At 41.2% G+C, this 15641-nt stretch overlaps 1 protein-coding gene and 2 long non-coding RNA genes across 6 annotated transcripts; 2 read left to right on the top strand and 1 right to left on the bottom strand.

Annotated features, from left to right (window-relative positions):
- Window positions 1-548: 548 nt before the first annotated feature.
- On the top strand, window positions 549-5820 carry LOC121579404. 2 transcript variants are annotated; one of them, XR_006002906.2, is made up of 4 exons: window positions 549-648; window positions 722-1040; window positions 3352-3486; window positions 5668-5820. It is a non-coding gene; the product is annotated as an uncharacterized LOC121579404 (long non-coding RNA). The 2 variants fall into 2 exon arrangements; XR_006002905.2 differs by lacking the exon at window positions 5668-5820 and having other exon boundaries at window positions 3352-3688.
- Window positions 3776-5675, bottom strand: LOC121579405. 2 transcript variants are annotated; one of them, XR_006002908.2, is made up of 4 exons: window positions 5039-5675; window positions 4325-4447; window positions 4140-4209; window positions 3776-3945 (listed from the first exon to the last, which is right to left on the bottom strand). It is a non-coding gene; the product is annotated as an uncharacterized LOC121579405 (long non-coding RNA). The 2 variants fall into 2 exon arrangements; XR_006002907.2 differs by having other exon boundaries at window positions 4325-5675.
- A 208-nt stretch (window positions 5821-6028) lies between the features above and the next one.
- On the top strand, window positions 6029-15427 carry LOC121579401 (zinc finger protein 346). 2 transcript variants are annotated; one of them, XM_041893976.2, is made up of 7 exons: window positions 6029-6334; window positions 7249-7352; window positions 7459-7554; window positions 8502-8649; window positions 8858-9100; window positions 12654-12753; window positions 12960-15427. In XM_041893976.2, exons 1-7 carry the CDS (start codon window positions 6277-6279, stop codon window positions 13108-13110), a joined length of 900 nt encoding a protein of 299 aa, XP_041749910.2. In that variant the 5' UTR covers window positions 6029-6276; the 3' UTR covers window positions 13111-15427. The 2 variants fall into 2 exon arrangements, with proteins under 2 accessions (XP_041749910.2, XP_041749909.2); XM_041893975.2 differs by having other exon boundaries at window positions 6031-6334; window positions 8855-9100.
- The last annotated feature ends 214 nt before the right edge of the window (window positions 15428-15641 follow it).

Genomic DNA, 15641 nt, shown 5'->3' with positions numbered 1-15641 from the left:
CTACATTTAAAATGCATATGAGGGGGTACTTTGAAGGCACTATGGGCAGAGCAAGATGTGATTGGGCCTACAATGACCAAAAAAGTTGACAACCACTAGACTAGGCAAATATTAGATGGTACATTATAACAATTCCAACAATAATCATCCATTAGCCAAGATGCCCCAAATATTCCTGTCCCATGCTTGTTGAAGCCCAAAGATGTGTCATCACCTGTCTGGAGGCATTTCAGACTATTTAATGTCCATGCGAAGCACAACTTCCTACCCATAACTGTCTTTAGATTCACTATAAGAAAATCATTTTGTGAAAGCAAAGTAACTCCACTAGTCATGCATTATGATACAGTAGATAATTATGTGTCCTATGTATCAGATCATTTAAATGTAATTAATATTATATCTTCATTTAGAATAAATCAAACTTAGTTGTCATTGTCTTGTTTTTTTTTTACAGATGCCATCTTTTAGAAGAAAAAGAGCCACGCTGGTTTACAGAGACCTGACTAGAGGCGTGATTTACATTTACATTTACATTTGTCATTTAGCAGACGCTCTTATCCAGAGCGACTTACAGGAGCAATTAGGGTTAAGTGCCTTGCTCAAGGGCACATTTAGCACGTACACCCCTGCCATCAACTTGGATCGGTGAGAAAGTTGTTCTGTTGAACTTAATTTAACCAGGATAGTCCACTCAGTAACAATTGTCACTACTTTGTAGGGAGTACTGGGAGAACAGAGCCGGTTCCCTGTGCAGCAGAAGTTGTGCCCAGCTGCATTGATGCACCTCCTCCACCAGCATCAAAAAAAGGAAGGCAGCTGATGTTGAGGCCTGGAAGGGGTTGAGGGAGCTACTCCACATGCCTGCTGTGGAGCTGGAATGTCCTCCACCCAACGCCATCTGCAGTGTGTGTAGAGTTTTGGAGGAGGCTGAGCTATGGTGCTGTGGGGATTGTGGCTCAGATAAATATTTCTGTGCCACCTGTGCTGTGAGAACACACAGCACTCCCAACATTGGCCACCAGTTGGAGTTATGGAAGGTACTGTATTTTATGTTATGTCAACTAACCTGTCAACTTCTGGCTAATAAAAATTGCTTCCCGGTCAAAAATGTTGATCATGTACACTACCGTTCAAAAGTTTGGGTTCACTTAGAAATATCCTTGTTTTCGAAAGAAAAGCAATTTTTTTATCCATTAAAAGAACAGAAAATTGATCAGAAATAGAGTGTAGACATTGTTAATGTTGTAAATGGCTATTGTAGCTGGAAACGGCTGATTTTTAATGGAATATCTACATAGGCGTACAGAGGCCCCTTATCAGCAACCATCAGTCCTGTGTTCCAATGGCACGTTGTGTTTGCTAATCCAAGTTTATCATTTTAAAAGGCTAATTGATCATTAGAAAACCCTTTTGCAATTATGTTAGCACAGCTGAAAACTGTTGTGCTGATTTAAAGAAGCAATAAAACTGGCCTTCTTGAGACTAGTTGAGTACTGGCAGAGTTGCAAAGAAAAAGCCATATGTCAGACTTAATATTTTCTTTTTATTGACCAGTCTGAGATATGGCTTTTTCTTTGCCACTCTGCCTAGAAGGTCAGCATCCCGGAGTCGCCTCTTCACTGTTGATGTTGAGACTGGTGTTTTGTGGGTACTATTTAATGAAGCTGCCAGTTGAGGACCTGTGAGGCACCTGTTTCTCAAACTAGACACTAATGTATTTGTCCTCTTGCTCAGTTGTGCACCGGGGCCTCCCACTCCTCTTTCTATTCTGGTTAGAGGCAGTTTGCGCTGTTCTGTGAAGGGAGTAGTACACAGTGTTGTATGAGATCTTCAGTTTCTTGGCAATTTCTCGCATGGAATAGCCTTCATTTCTCAGAACAAGAATAGACTGACGAGTTTCAGAAGAAGGTTCTTTGTTTCTGGCCATTTTGAGCCTGTAATCGAACCCACAATTGCTGATGCTCCAGATACTCAACTAGTCTCAAGAAGGCCAGTTTTATTGCTTCTTTAATTAGCGCAACAGTTTTCAGCTGTGCTAACATAATTGCAAAAGGGTTTTCTAATTATCAATTAGCCTTTTTAAAATGATAAACTTGGATTAGCAAACACAACGTGCCATTGGAACACAGGACTGATGGTTGCTGATAATGAGCCTCTGTACGCCTATGTAGATATTCCATTAAAAATCAGCAGTTTCCAGCTACAATAGCCATTTACAACATGAACAATGTCTACACTGTATTTCTGATCAATTTGATGTTATTTTAATGGACAAAAAAATTGCTTTTCTTTCGAAAAGAAGGACATTTCTAAGTGACCTCAAACTTTTGAACGGTAGTGTATTTGTGACCAACAGATGCAAATCTGTATTCCCAGTCATGTAAAATCCATAGATATAAATGTATTTCAATTTACTTATTTCCTCATGAACTGTAACTCAGTAAAATCTTTGAAATTGTTGCACGTTGCGTTTATTTTTGTTCAGTATAGTTAACTAAGTTATTGACTGACTAAGCTAATTCTTATTCATGTTTTTGTTGCATTTCATGTGGAGTGGCATTGCTGACAGGCTAGCGATTCACAAAGAATCTCAGAGTAGGAGTACTGATTTTAGGATCACACGGAGTACAATTACATTGACAAGGGGGAGGTTATCGTAGATCACTCCCTACTTTGAGACGCTTTGTGAATATGGGCCCTGGAAGAAAGCTGTTGCCCAATACTTTGCACAGCAGTTGCTTCACCGTAGGCAACCCTGATCCTTGAGTGCAACAGGTACTGCAGTATTTTGTTCCAACTAGGCCCTAAACCATGGGTGCGTTCAGTTCCCTTGAACGTTTTCTACGTTGCGGAACGGTTTGTACTGAACGACACATTTTCCCAAAACGTTCTTGAACAGACTTTGAGATATGTTTGCTCTGTTCAGTAGGTGTGCCGGGGTGTGGCTTGAAGCAACGAGTGATGTATTTAAAGGGCAGTGGTGCATTTTGAACCCACAACCCAACCCTTCCCCATTTTTCAACTGGTCATCAGTACAGCACTGCTTCTGTTCTATCATGTTTTTATGTACTGAACGCAGCCCTGATCAACTGAGCTTATTGATCAGTTCAGCGATTGCCTAAATTCAACACACCTGGTCTTCCAGGTCGGTTAAATAAAAAACATGAAGTGCCTGCGGCACTCCAGGACCAGGGTTGCCTACCCCTATTTGTGAATGCTTATGAACTGAATATTGTATATGAATTTCCATATCAATGACACTAACAAAAGGGTTGCATTGTTCAACATGTGCAGTAAATGTTAACATGGCTTTGGTGATTTAAAGGTACATAATGCATTTGTCATCAGGCCACTGCATGCAGTGACGTGTACCTGGATGGTGACACTGCCTGACTGAATACTGTGGCCTTAAGTGGTACTGGATGCAAGGGCCTTACCTGGGAGTACAGCAACTCTCGCACAGCCATTCTGGCAACATGTATTGTAAGTAACCACTCATTCATACAAACTGCTAGGGATGCAATCACTCACTTCTATTCACTTTGTCTACTTGTCCCATTCAATCTTGTCTGGGATATATATTTTAGTTGACACCTGTGTGATGTCTGATATACATGAATAAAAATGTATTCACCCTGGACATAAGTATTGCATTCATTTTAAACCTTTTCAATCATAAGCGAAGTGTCGTCTTTGTTTCAGTTACCACAGAAGTTAGTATGAAGACCAATGTGACAAACATGCTATGAAAAAGTTGTTTTGTCATCTAACATCAATTTGTTTATACAAAACTTTATTGCATTTGGTCATCTCCCAAAATGTGGCCTTTGAAAGCCTTGATAGTTGCATCCTTCCACAGGGAACTGTCTGCAGATAGCTGACAAGAGGGTGGCAGATTTTTTTGATGTGCTGCTCTAAAGTTCCATAGCCCAGCAGACTCACCTGGGGATAGAGGGATGAATACGTTAGTTTTGATAAGTCTAGGAAACTTTTACAGGGAGGAGAGCGCATGAGTTTAAGTACAGTAAATCCAATCCAACCAGTGGCTCTTGATAATATGATATGTTGTCACACAGGCAGACTGCCATAGTGAAGAAGGTTTTCATAGTGCATCAAGTATACTATTATGAGCTTACTTCTCTGCTCTGGAGAGATCGCAGGTAGTTGTTCAGAAGGCTCTGGAGGACCATTCTGTCTCTATAGCACCTGGAGAAAGGCAGATTGAGGTAGTGAGTGTGTTAGAAAGATCCTGATCTCCCACTGGCCCATGGCCTCCTGCCTAGTATCATGCAATGTAAAGGAAAACAATATCATGACTTACTGACACGGAGTGCGCCATGTTTCTGCTGGTAGCAAGCCTCAACCTGGATTCAGGGAAATGTCCTGCCTTGTAGTATGGTTGCATATCTATCTCCACCAGGCTCCAAGAGATCAGATGACAACCCTGCAGTGATTAACAAAAGAAAATAGCACCTGTATATAGGATTTATGTATCAGTTTGCCTACATCATTCATGTCTGTAAATTAGACTATTTAAAAATATGCATGCCATTTTGTTATATCGGCTACGACAAATTACATAGCATACATTAATTTATAGCTAACTAAGCTATTTATATTATGGCACCACGTCTCATCTCACTAACAATTGCTAAGGCGAAAAGCAAATTCCACAATTATGGCTAGCTTCACATAGGTGACTTATTCCATCATGGCATCCTCCTCCTCTAGCTGCTAGCTTAGATGCATGTGATTGTTGAGACCTAATTTTGCAACTGAACTGCTTCAAAGATGGATGATGTTGAGAATTAGCCTAGGTGGCTACTGTAGCTAGCTAAATGACAACCCTATTAAGTATTCACTCTATTGCTTAATAAGTGATCTAGCTAATATGAGCTAGCCAACATGCATTGCTTCTGACACATGCCACGGTCCTGCTTCCTTTACATCTGATATTTAGCTACCGTAGCTAGCTATATAATGTTTTATGATAATTGCAGTATAGTTCATTATCTAGCTAAGTGTAAAACTCAACTTTATCAGTTGTAGCTAACTAGCTTGACACTCATTTTCTGGCAAATCCCGGTCGACGACACCTTGCCTACTCCGGTTTTCTAGGTTAAAAACTATATGTCTGTAGTCCGGTGCCTTATTCTCAAAAGCAATCCACTCATAACACAGCCACCTGACTCAGTGTGTCAAAACTGTTCACATGTTTCTACGTCAAGCAAGGACAATATTCATTTGTTATTTTATTGTTTTTATGGTGTGATAAATATTTTTTTACCAAAAAAAATCACAACAAAAGGTGACATATATTGCTATATGCGTTACAAATTATTATTTGTGGTGTGCTAATGTGAAACATGGCCTTTGATGAACACCGTTCTGTCATACTGAATGCAGCCCAGGCAAATGCAGTCACGCAAAGCGTTGTGGCATTGATCACCCAATTGTGTGTTAGATACTACCCACATAAATTTGCTTGACACCCCCTCATCAAATTGGAGGAAGAAATACAACAATGAAAAAATTATAGAAATGAATAAAATGAAAGTGGGATTAATTATTTAAATGTTATCTATTTGTGCGGATTTATCTGTTTATGCATTTATTTATGTGTGCATTCATTCATTCGTTTTTATTCCTTTTTTTTAATGGCAGATTTGGTCCTACAAACAAAGCAACTGGGAACTCGGCAATCTCCGACTTCAGGGCATTCACGACCACTGGGAATTCGGGGGGAAAAACGAGCTCCGACTGGGAAAAGTCGTTTTGAACGGTCATCCAACTCGGAATTCCAAGTCGGGGAACTCGAACCTCTTTCTACAGTCATGCGTGCATACATTTTTTGTGTATGGGTGGTCCTCTGTAGCTCAGCTGGTAGAGCACGGCGCTTGTAACGCCAAGGTAGTGGGTTCGATCCCCGGGACCACCCATACACAAAAAATTTATGCACGCATGACTGTAAGTCGCTTTGGATAAAAGCGTCTGCTAAATGGCATATTATTATTATTATTATTTCTAGAGCTCCGACTTTCCGTTCTGAAGATCACTGACGTCATGATTTTACTTCGTTTTTTCCGAGTTCCAGGGTGCGCTCGTAAATTCATCAGTTATCCTGCGCTCTGGCACCCTCAGACGAGAGTGCTCTGAAATCGGAGTATATAGCCAGAGTGAATTTACGACCGCACCCCCAGTTGTCTTGAAAGCTAGCTCGTTGGTGTCGTCACGATTACGCATGTACCCACTGCTGCCGACACGACAGAAAACATGGCGCTCGAGGAACCAAATGGAGATTTTCCATATTTACCTTCAGGGGCTGCGGAAGGTAAGCTATATAATGGATATCCACTTTGGTCTAGTATGCATTATTTATTTTTGCCAAAACCAAGGGCTACCACCATAGCCCGTGTGAGCAGAGCATAAACAATCAACGCTAGCATAACAATACAATACCTACCTCTGCGCTATTCTAGCTAGCTATTTAGCCATTTGAGCAGCAAGTTCCAAGGTCGATGCAAGGCATTAGTGAAGGAGTAATGTTAGCTAGTAGCTAACTATTTTCAAAGCCACCTTGGCCTTATGAAGGACTGCATTGATTTGTATGTACTTTTAGTCTTTATTTCTGTGTTTGAAGTACATTGGCGAAATCAGAAGCTAGTGCAGTAACGTTAGTACAACTAAGCTAGCTAACGTTACAACAACAACGCATAAAGCAGTACTCTAATTTACAGGTCCAATGCAGCCGTTATCTCTATCAAATTATTTCTGGTTAACAATTTTAGTACCTTACTGTGATTGCTTTCAATTAAAATGGTCGAAAGGAAACCGCTTCTTAGCAAAGAGCAATTTCTCAGGCAGAACGGCCTGGGAGTGGTTTGAGTGGTGAGGGGAAAATACAAAATTATGCTATTGGCAGAGGTTTGGACTCTTTCTTATTGGTCTATTAACTAATTGACCGCATGGTGATGTCACAAAAACAGGCAGAAATGTCAGGTGGTCTTTTCAAACAGCTCTTACACTAAAAGTGCATTATCATTTTCAGTTACTATTCCAACCTCTGCATGAAATGTATAAAACACAGGAAAATCACGTTTTTGACTGAGCTGGGCCTTTAACTTAGCTGTGAGCTCTTCAAAGGCTGAAGAGCATCATAGTGATACCACAGATGGATGATATATACGAATCCTTGGTGATGTTGTCTTTTCTGTTTGTAATCAATGCTGATATCATATATTTCAGTAAACAAAATGATAAAGGAGAACGGTGACCTGTTTTCTGATGCCCTGTGCAAAGTCTGCAGTGCTGTCCTGAATTCTGACTCCCAGAAACTTGCACATTATCAGGTCGGTGATCGCACTTGAGTTTATTTATTTATGGTCATCTTTTTGACCAGTATACAGTGCAGCATCTGATGTTTTCATTCTTTCATTTTGTTGTCTTTCTTTTCAGAGCAAGAAGCATGCCAACAAAGTGAGACGCTACATGAGCATCCACAAAGAAGAGGAGCCCACCATCAAAAGGTTCAAGTCGCCTTCGGGAGACATGGTAAGTTTACTTCTCAGGAAGAAATTTTACATTTTTGGTTGTATTTTTAGTCATTTAGCAGACACTCGTACAGTAGTGAGTGCATCAATTTTCCTACTGGTCCCCCGTGGGAAGCAAACCCACAACCCTGGTGTTGCAAGCGCCATGCTCTACCAACTGAGCCACATGGGACCAGCAAGAAAAGGTTTTATCCAGCCCTGCTCTGCCCAGTAGAAACAGACAACGTTCATGGATAGAGCTCCCGTAACTTTTTTGTGGCCTCTCACATTTACATTTACATCATTTAGCAGACGCTCTTATCCAGAGTGACTTACAAATTGGTGTATTCAACTTATGATAGCCAGTGGGACAACCACTTTTTTCTTTTTTTTTATGGGGTTTGGGGGAAGAAGGATTACTTTATACTATTCCAGGTATTCCTTAAAGAGGTAGGGTTTCAAGTGTCTCCGGAAGGTGGTCAGTGACTCCACTGTCCTGGTGTCGTGGGGGAGCTTGTTCCACCATTGGGGTGCCAGAGCAGCGAATAGCTTTGACTGGGCTGAGCGGAACTGTGCTTCCGTAGAGGTAGGGGAGCTAGCAGGCCAGAGGTGGATGAACGTAGTGCCCTCGTTTGGGTGTAGGGTCTGATCAGAGCCTGAAGGTAAGGAGGTGCCGTTCCCCTCACAGCTCCGTAGGCAAGTACCATGGTCTTGTAGTAGATGCGAGCCTCAACTGGAAGCCAGTGGAGTGTGCGGAGGAGCTGGGTGACATGAGAGAACTTGGGAAGGTTGAACACCAGACGGGCTGCAGCGTTCTGGATAAGTTGTAGGGGTTTAATGGCACAGGCAGGGAGCCCAGCCAACAGCGAGTTGCAGTAATCCAGACGGGAGATGACAAGTGCCTGGATTAGGACCTGTGCCGCTTTTCTCACGGTTGTTGTACTCTGCTGTACCCCCCCCCATCTCCAGGCCAGCAGTAATGGTGAGACGGACCGCTCCAAAGCCTGTCATATATGTAACATGACATTCTCCTCTCCGGTGGTGGCTGAGTCCCACTACCAGGGCAAGGTGCACACCAAGAACCTGAGACTGAAGACCTTTGGCCACCAGCCCCCGGGTAATGGGCCATTTACACTTATGGCTATATATGAGAAAAGCCTGTTTTAGGTTTTCCACCCCATCTGCATGCATTTTCTTATTCTCCTCCTACTGTGTTATTCCTCCGTCTTGTGTACCTGTATTTGTAAAATGTGTAGAAATATAACTTAAACTCCCCCTTCCTGTCTGACTAATGTGTTATATCCTGCCTCCTACCTCTCTAGTAGCACTCCCTCAGGCCGTGGCCCCAGTAGTGAAAAAGAAGAAGAAGAAGGAAGCTCAGTCAGAGGAGGCTAGCAACGTGGCATCGTCAGGCCCGGCCGAGGACGACCAGGGCAGCTTCTGTTCCATCTGCCATGCCTCGTTCAACAACCCCCTCATGGCCAAGCAGCACTACGAAGGCAAGAAGCATAAAAAACAGCTGACCCAGCAGAAGCTGATGGAGACCTATGGGCCGTCCACTGCACCAGGTAGGACCTAGCCTCGGAAGGGAAGGCTTTTCTCTGTTCGTAAGCCTGGAGAAGTTCTACTCAGAAAGACGATAAAAAGGGGTGGTGTCGAGATGGAAATATTTATATACTAAACATTAGGAAAACCTTCCTAGGATTGAGTTGCGCCCCCCCCCCCCCAGCCTCAATTCGTCAGGGCATGGACTCTACAAGGTGTCGAAAGTGTTCCACAGGGATGCTGGCCCATGTTCACTCCAATGCTTCCAACAGTTGTCAAGTTGGTTGGATGTCCTTTGGGTGGTGGACCATTCTTTATACACACGGGAAACTGTTGAGCGTGAAAAACCCAGCAGCGTTGCAGTTCTTGTTCTGACTTTCAACAAGCTAGCTAGCATAAGATTCATAAAAATAACTTTGCATACCCAACTAAAACTACTAAAACTTTGTCCGACACGTAGAGCTGGGACAATAAACCGAAAATTGCTGACATTGCCTTCCTCTTACCGACGCATTTTGTGTACGTCTATGTTACACAACAAATTCCTGTAAATTGTTATAAAACCATTATTTGGTCAACAGGAATAGCCTATGCATTATGTTGATTCCTGCTATGAAAGTATTTGCATGTCCCTGTTTTGCTGTCTGCTGCTGTGTGAGCAAGCCACTCTCTCTCCACACAGTATGCACGGAGGAGGGAGATATGCATTGAGAAGCACAAGCATTTGACGTTGCTCAAAATGCAATTGCAGGAATAAGACAGTTTTCAACGCAACTATAATTTGTTTCTCACCTCTTAATATTTAGTTAATTGCACCACTTTACAACCGGAGTAGGCTGTAGTATGGTTCTGATGCGCTCGCGGAGCAGAGCGCGCCATTTGCAGGGAATAGGCCTACATCAAGTGGCCTAGTCCTAGCGCCGGAAAGTTTTTGTAGGATATTAACCTACATTTACTGATAGATTAATCAATAAGCCTACATGGCTATATAGCAACAATATCATATTTAGAGTTAGCTAAGTGTTTTGAGTTCCCACTTCCTCAGGTGGTGAATAATCTAGCCAATAGTTACAAATATGTCAGCAAATTCTCTGAAGAGCCAAAAAGAAATCTGATAATTCAGGATCCTATTTTGACAGATTCCACATCAAAATATCAATCATGCATTCCCTGGATATGTTCAACGAAATTGCTTTCTTTTTTAATCATAAGCTACCATCAGTCTTACTTGGCACTGGAAAAAAATTGTCTAGCGCCTTGCCGCTAATGCAAAGTAACTGTCCATTAAAACATTTTATTTATCGTTGTATTTATTGTTATCGAGCGCAATAGTTACATTATCACAATATTACTTTTGTCCATATCGCCCAGCTCTACCGACATGGTAGGGAAAGAGGCACACGTAAATGAAGGGAAAACAAAAAACTAAGAAATGCCTATCCTGAAGGGAAATGTAATTTCTACTCCCAGCCAATCAAATGCGAGCGTTAATAGCTAGGCCTCGACTTCCACTTTTATATGTTAAGGTGACACTCCATCTTAACTCCTCTACATTTACTGGATTGGTTGAACAGTGCAGAAGAGAACCTGCCCCGATGTGTTTAATTTTTAATTTATATATACAGTGAGGGAAAAAAGTATTTGATCCCCTGCTGATTTTGTACATTTGCCCACTGACAAAGACATGATCAGTTTATAATTAATGGTAGGTTTATTTGAACAGTGAGAGACAGAATAACAACAACAAAATCCAGAAAAGCGCACGTCAAAAATGTTATACATTGATTTGCATTTTTAATGATGGAAATAAGTATTTGAGCCCTCTGCAAAACATGACTTAGTACTTGGTGGCAAAACCCTTGTTGGCAATCACAGAGGTCAAACGTTTCTTGTAGTTGGCCACCAGGTTTGCACACATCTCAGGAGGGATTTTGTCCCACTCCTCTTTGCAGATCTTCTCCAAGTCATTAAGGTTTCGAGGCTGATGTTTGGCAACTCAAACCTTCAGCTCCCTCCACACATTTTCTATGGGATTAAGGTCTGGAGACTGGCTAGGCCACTCCAGGACCTTAATGTGCTTCTTCTTGAACCACTCCTTTGTTGCCTTGGCCATGTGTTTTGAGTCATTGTCATGCTGGAATACCCATCCATGACCCATTTTCAATGCCCTGGCTGAGGGAAGGAGGTTCTCACCCAAGATTTGACGGTACATGGCCCTGTCCATCGTCCCTTTTGATGCAGTGAAGTTGTCCTGTCCCCTTAGCAGAAAAACATCCCCAAAGCATAATGTTTACACCTCCATGTTTGACGGTGGGGATGGTGTTCTTGGGGTCATAGGCAGCATTCCTCCTCCTCCAAACACGGCGAGTTGAGTTGATGCCAAAGAGCTCGATTTTGGTCTCATCTGACCACAACACTTTCACCCATTTCTCCTCTGAATCATTCAGATGTTCATTGGCAAACTTCAGACGGCCCTGTATATGTGCTTTCTTGAGCAGGGGGACCTTGCGGGCGCTGCAGGATTTCAGTCCTTCACGGCCTAGTGTGTTACCAATTGTTTTCTTGGTGACTATAGTCCCAGCTGCCTTGAGATCATTGACAAGATCCTCCCGTGTAGTTCTGGGCTGATTCCTCACCGTTCTCATGATCATTGCAACTCCACGAAGTGAGATCTTGCATGGAGCCCCAGGCTGAGGGAGATTGACAGGTCTTTTGTGTTTCTTCCATTTGCGAATAATCGCACCAACTGTTGTCACCTTCTCACCAAACTGCTTGGCGATGGTCTTGTAGCCCATTCCAGCCTTGTGTAGGGCTACAATCTTGTCCCTGACATCCTTGGAGAGCTCTTTGGTCTTGGCCATGGTGGAGAGTTTGGAATCTGATTGATTGATTGCTTTTCGGACAGGTGTCTTTTTATACAGGTAACAAACTGAGATTAGGAGCACTCCCTTTAAGAGTGTGCTCCTAATCTCAGCTCGTTACCTGTATAAAAAACACCTGGGAGCCAGAAATCTTTCTGATTGAGAGGGGGTCAAATACTTATTTCCCTCATTAACATGCAAATCAATTTATAAAAAAATGTACATGCGTTTTTCTGGATTTTTTGTTGTTGTTATTCTGTCTCTCACTGTTCAAATAAACCTACCATTAAAATTAAAGACTGATCATTTCTTTGTCAGTGGACAAACGTACAAAATCAGCAGGGGATCAAATACTTTTTTCCCTCACTGTATGTGTGTATATATATATATATATATATATAATTTTTTATTTTATTTTTTATAAATATCAAGACCAGTATGTAAGGGATCTAGTTTCAGCCGTTTATTTTACGCCTGCTACATTAGGTTCCATAAGACCAGACAGCCACGGACACCCAACCTGTGGAAGGAAATGCACTTGGTTTAGAACTTTGCATATGGTTGTGGCCATTTTTCTATCAAGTGTAAATAAGTGTCTCTGGAGTATAATATACATTAGGAGCCAGACAGTACAGACAAATCAATTGTGGGTCATTGCATGTAAGTGTTGTGTAAAATGGAGTTCCTTGCCAACTAGTCCCTCCTGTGTCTCCAGCTTCCACAGTAAAGGGCTACCCATGCACTGTATGCAACATCGAACTCAACTCTGTGGAACAGTATCAGGCTCACATCAGCGGCTCCAAACATAAGAACCAGTATGTATCCCTCTCTCGCTCCCCAATCCCCAGTGAGCCAGTAGAAACAACAACCATTGCATGCACACACCAGTGTATACACCACCATTTGCCCAGCTAGTTTGTTTTGACTCCAAACAGCAGTTAACAAATGCAGAAAATACCTGTTACTGCCGATTTGTTTCTATGTTAAATGGCTTTGTTCTAATCAATTTCAATATTTTCAGTGTCAGAGGGAAGAAATCGAGCAATCCGACTTTCGTCAGCCCATCGGAAAACAAGTACACAGTAGAAAACCAGCAGTCTGAGTACCAGTATACGCCTGAAGCCGAACCAGTACAGGAGGACTGGGGCGCTTTCAGCCAAGACTACGAGTGACGAGACTCCCAGTACTCCCCCCCCACCAACCCACCACCACCACCACAGTTCACCAGCTACTGGTGTCCCTCAGTTAGGGCCAGGAGGATCACCTGACCAGGAAAAACTCTAGGTCCTTGTTACAATACAGGTTACAACTACGATCCAGAGTTTTCCCTGTTCATGTCAGGAAAGATCCCTGGACATAGGGCAGCCTATATGTGGTGTTCTTTCTTCTTTCTGTGGTGTTGTTGTATCTGCCTCATGGATGAATCTCAACTCCAGCTTTACATCATTCTGTCTACTCCATGTCTAAATCCCAGTACACGTATTTGTTGGTTGTGTTTTCAGTCGGTCAGACCAGAGAGGAATAGAGACTCCTGGACATGTTAACTATAATTTCTGTTCAGTTCCAAATGATGTCATAAATATTTCAAATTCCAGACATAATACAGTACAATGAAATGACTGTGGACAGAATTTCCCTGCATATTCTTGTCATTGGTGCGAGGGACTTGCAGTAGTGTTCTGGGTCTATGGGAAATGTTTTTTAAACACTTTTTCCCCCCCCATTTAGGCTCATATTCCTTGAGAGGAAAAACTCTGCAACATATCCTGTACAGAAAGTTATTTCTATAACTTTTACTCATTCTATTAAAGTAATATTTCTTTCAGTTTGCCGTTAGCAACATGGAGAGTGACTTGGGATGCGTTTTATACAGGAAGCCCAATTCTGATATTTTTCCACTAATTAGTCCTTTGACCAATCAGATTGCTATTTTGCCAATAATTGGACAAAATATCAGAATTCTTCTGCCTGTGTAAATGCAGCCTTTGAAGCTTAAAAAAAATATATATTATACATTTAATTTTCTGCACCCAACAACCTCTGTGAGAACCTTCTAGATTTATGTATATTTTAAGTAAAAGACTGCCAAATGATGAGTACATCCTATAATCGTTTTATTATATGTACATGGGCTTGTATCAGTTTACAAACAGCGCTGTCAAGCTAACAATATGCTGCAGCAGAGAAGTAATGTCATATTCTAACTGTGCTCTTTATTAGGAATGCGCTGTCGGTACCAGGGCTCAAAAAGCAATGTATTTGTGTTTGTTTAGTCACACAGGAAAAAGTATATGAAACAACTTACTTACAATGTGAAATATACCTTTACTAGACATCTGCTGTGGTATGTCATAGTTGTAGAATTCATGCAATAATATTTTATTGTATAGTTGTCCATCTGTGCTGGTAGGGTCAGGAAAGATTGTCAGAATGTTGGTCAACATTTTGTGAGTCTGATGGATTGACACTTGAATGGAATTTGTCTGTGATTGTAAAGGTCATCTGAGGTTGTTTCATCAGTGGTGGTGAAACTAAAATAAGCTATTTCAAAGGCTGTGTTTTGTTTAGTTAGTGCTGATACTATCTATGTTTTTGCTGCATTTATTGAGAAGACAAAATATCTACTTGGACATGGTTCATAGACTGCCTGTATCAGATAAGTGAGGGATTGAATGTGCAGAAGCATCATAGCAGTCCCGGTGCATTAGTTACTGACAGATGGTAAAGGATTCTAGATTTTTACTTTATTATTTACTGTTTCAAATGAAAGGGTGATATATGGATCTATAAAGGCATTAATACATATTTTGATTAATGTTAAAAGCCCATCCCCAGTATTTCATTTGTGACTAGTTGTTTTGGTTATGTGCAATTTTGTCATGTCCTAAGAATAGTTTTTTACATCAGACATGACAAGTTGGATATTTTAGTATTGAATGTGTGGCCCAGCCTTTGGTTGAAGAAACGTTGCATTGATTTTGGATGTAATTCATTTGAGGGCTTCTAAATACATTGTAAAACAAGCAAAAACATGGCCTTTTATTTCAGACCTCATTTTTGTTGTGTTAGCTAATGTGTTGTACATTGAGATTTATTTTCAATATAAACTATGTATGGCTTAAGAAGTGCTAGAAAACGTGTATCTAGTTAAAATATTTGAACAAAAGTCAGATTTCCTGTATTTTTATTCTTAATTATTCTATTTACTCAATGTATTCATCTCACACATTTGTTTGCTCCTCAATCACATTACTGTACATTGAATTTGTGAGTTTTTATGGGCTTGCCACTGTATGGCGCACTTACTCCTTTATATCCTGAGCTGTAGAGACACTGGCTTGCTCTGTCTCGGAAGCCTCTCGCCAGGGTTGTACATCATACAGACAAGCAAACATCCAGTGAACACTCAAATTATTTCTCAAGAACAGTTAAGCTTTTCAACATGTTCTGTATTGTTATCACATAATTATACACATCCGTTTGTTTCATGTGGTTCTCAATTAAGATTTAACCACGTCTATTTGGGTGATGTTTTTCTGTTTTTAGCTCACATTTAATTTGAGAAGATCTATTTTCTTATGATTGAATTTTGAGGTGTGTGTAGGTAGAGCTTATTTTAATAATAATAATATATAATAATAATATGCCATTTAGCAGACGCTTTTATCCAAAGCGACTTACAGTCATGTGTGCATAAATTTTT

The sequence above is a fragment of the Coregonus clupeaformis genome, chromosome 13 (assembly GCF_020615455.1).
Source record: "Coregonus clupeaformis isolate EN_2021a chromosome 13, ASM2061545v1, whole genome shotgun sequence".
Lineage (NCBI taxonomy): Eukaryota > Metazoa > Chordata > Actinopteri > Salmoniformes > Salmonidae > Coregonus > Coregonus clupeaformis.
The sequence above is the reverse complement of the archived record's forward strand: the minus strand, read 5'-3'. Positions and strand labels throughout refer to the sequence as shown.

Excerpts from the sequence above, each read along its gene's own strand:
- LOC121579401 (XM_041893975.2), top strand. The coding sequence starts at position 6,277 with ATGGCGCTCGAGGAACCAAATGGAGATTTTCCATATTTACCTTCAGGG. Across the intron at positions 6,335-7,248 it reads ACCTTCAGGGGCTGCGGAAG|TAAACAAAATGATAAAGGAG; the intron begins GTAAGCTATATA and ends CATATATTTCAG. Across the intron at positions 7,555-8,501 it reads AGTCGCCTTCGGGAGACATG|GCCAGCAGTAATGGTGAGAC; the intron begins GTAAGTTTACTT and ends CCCCATCTCCAG.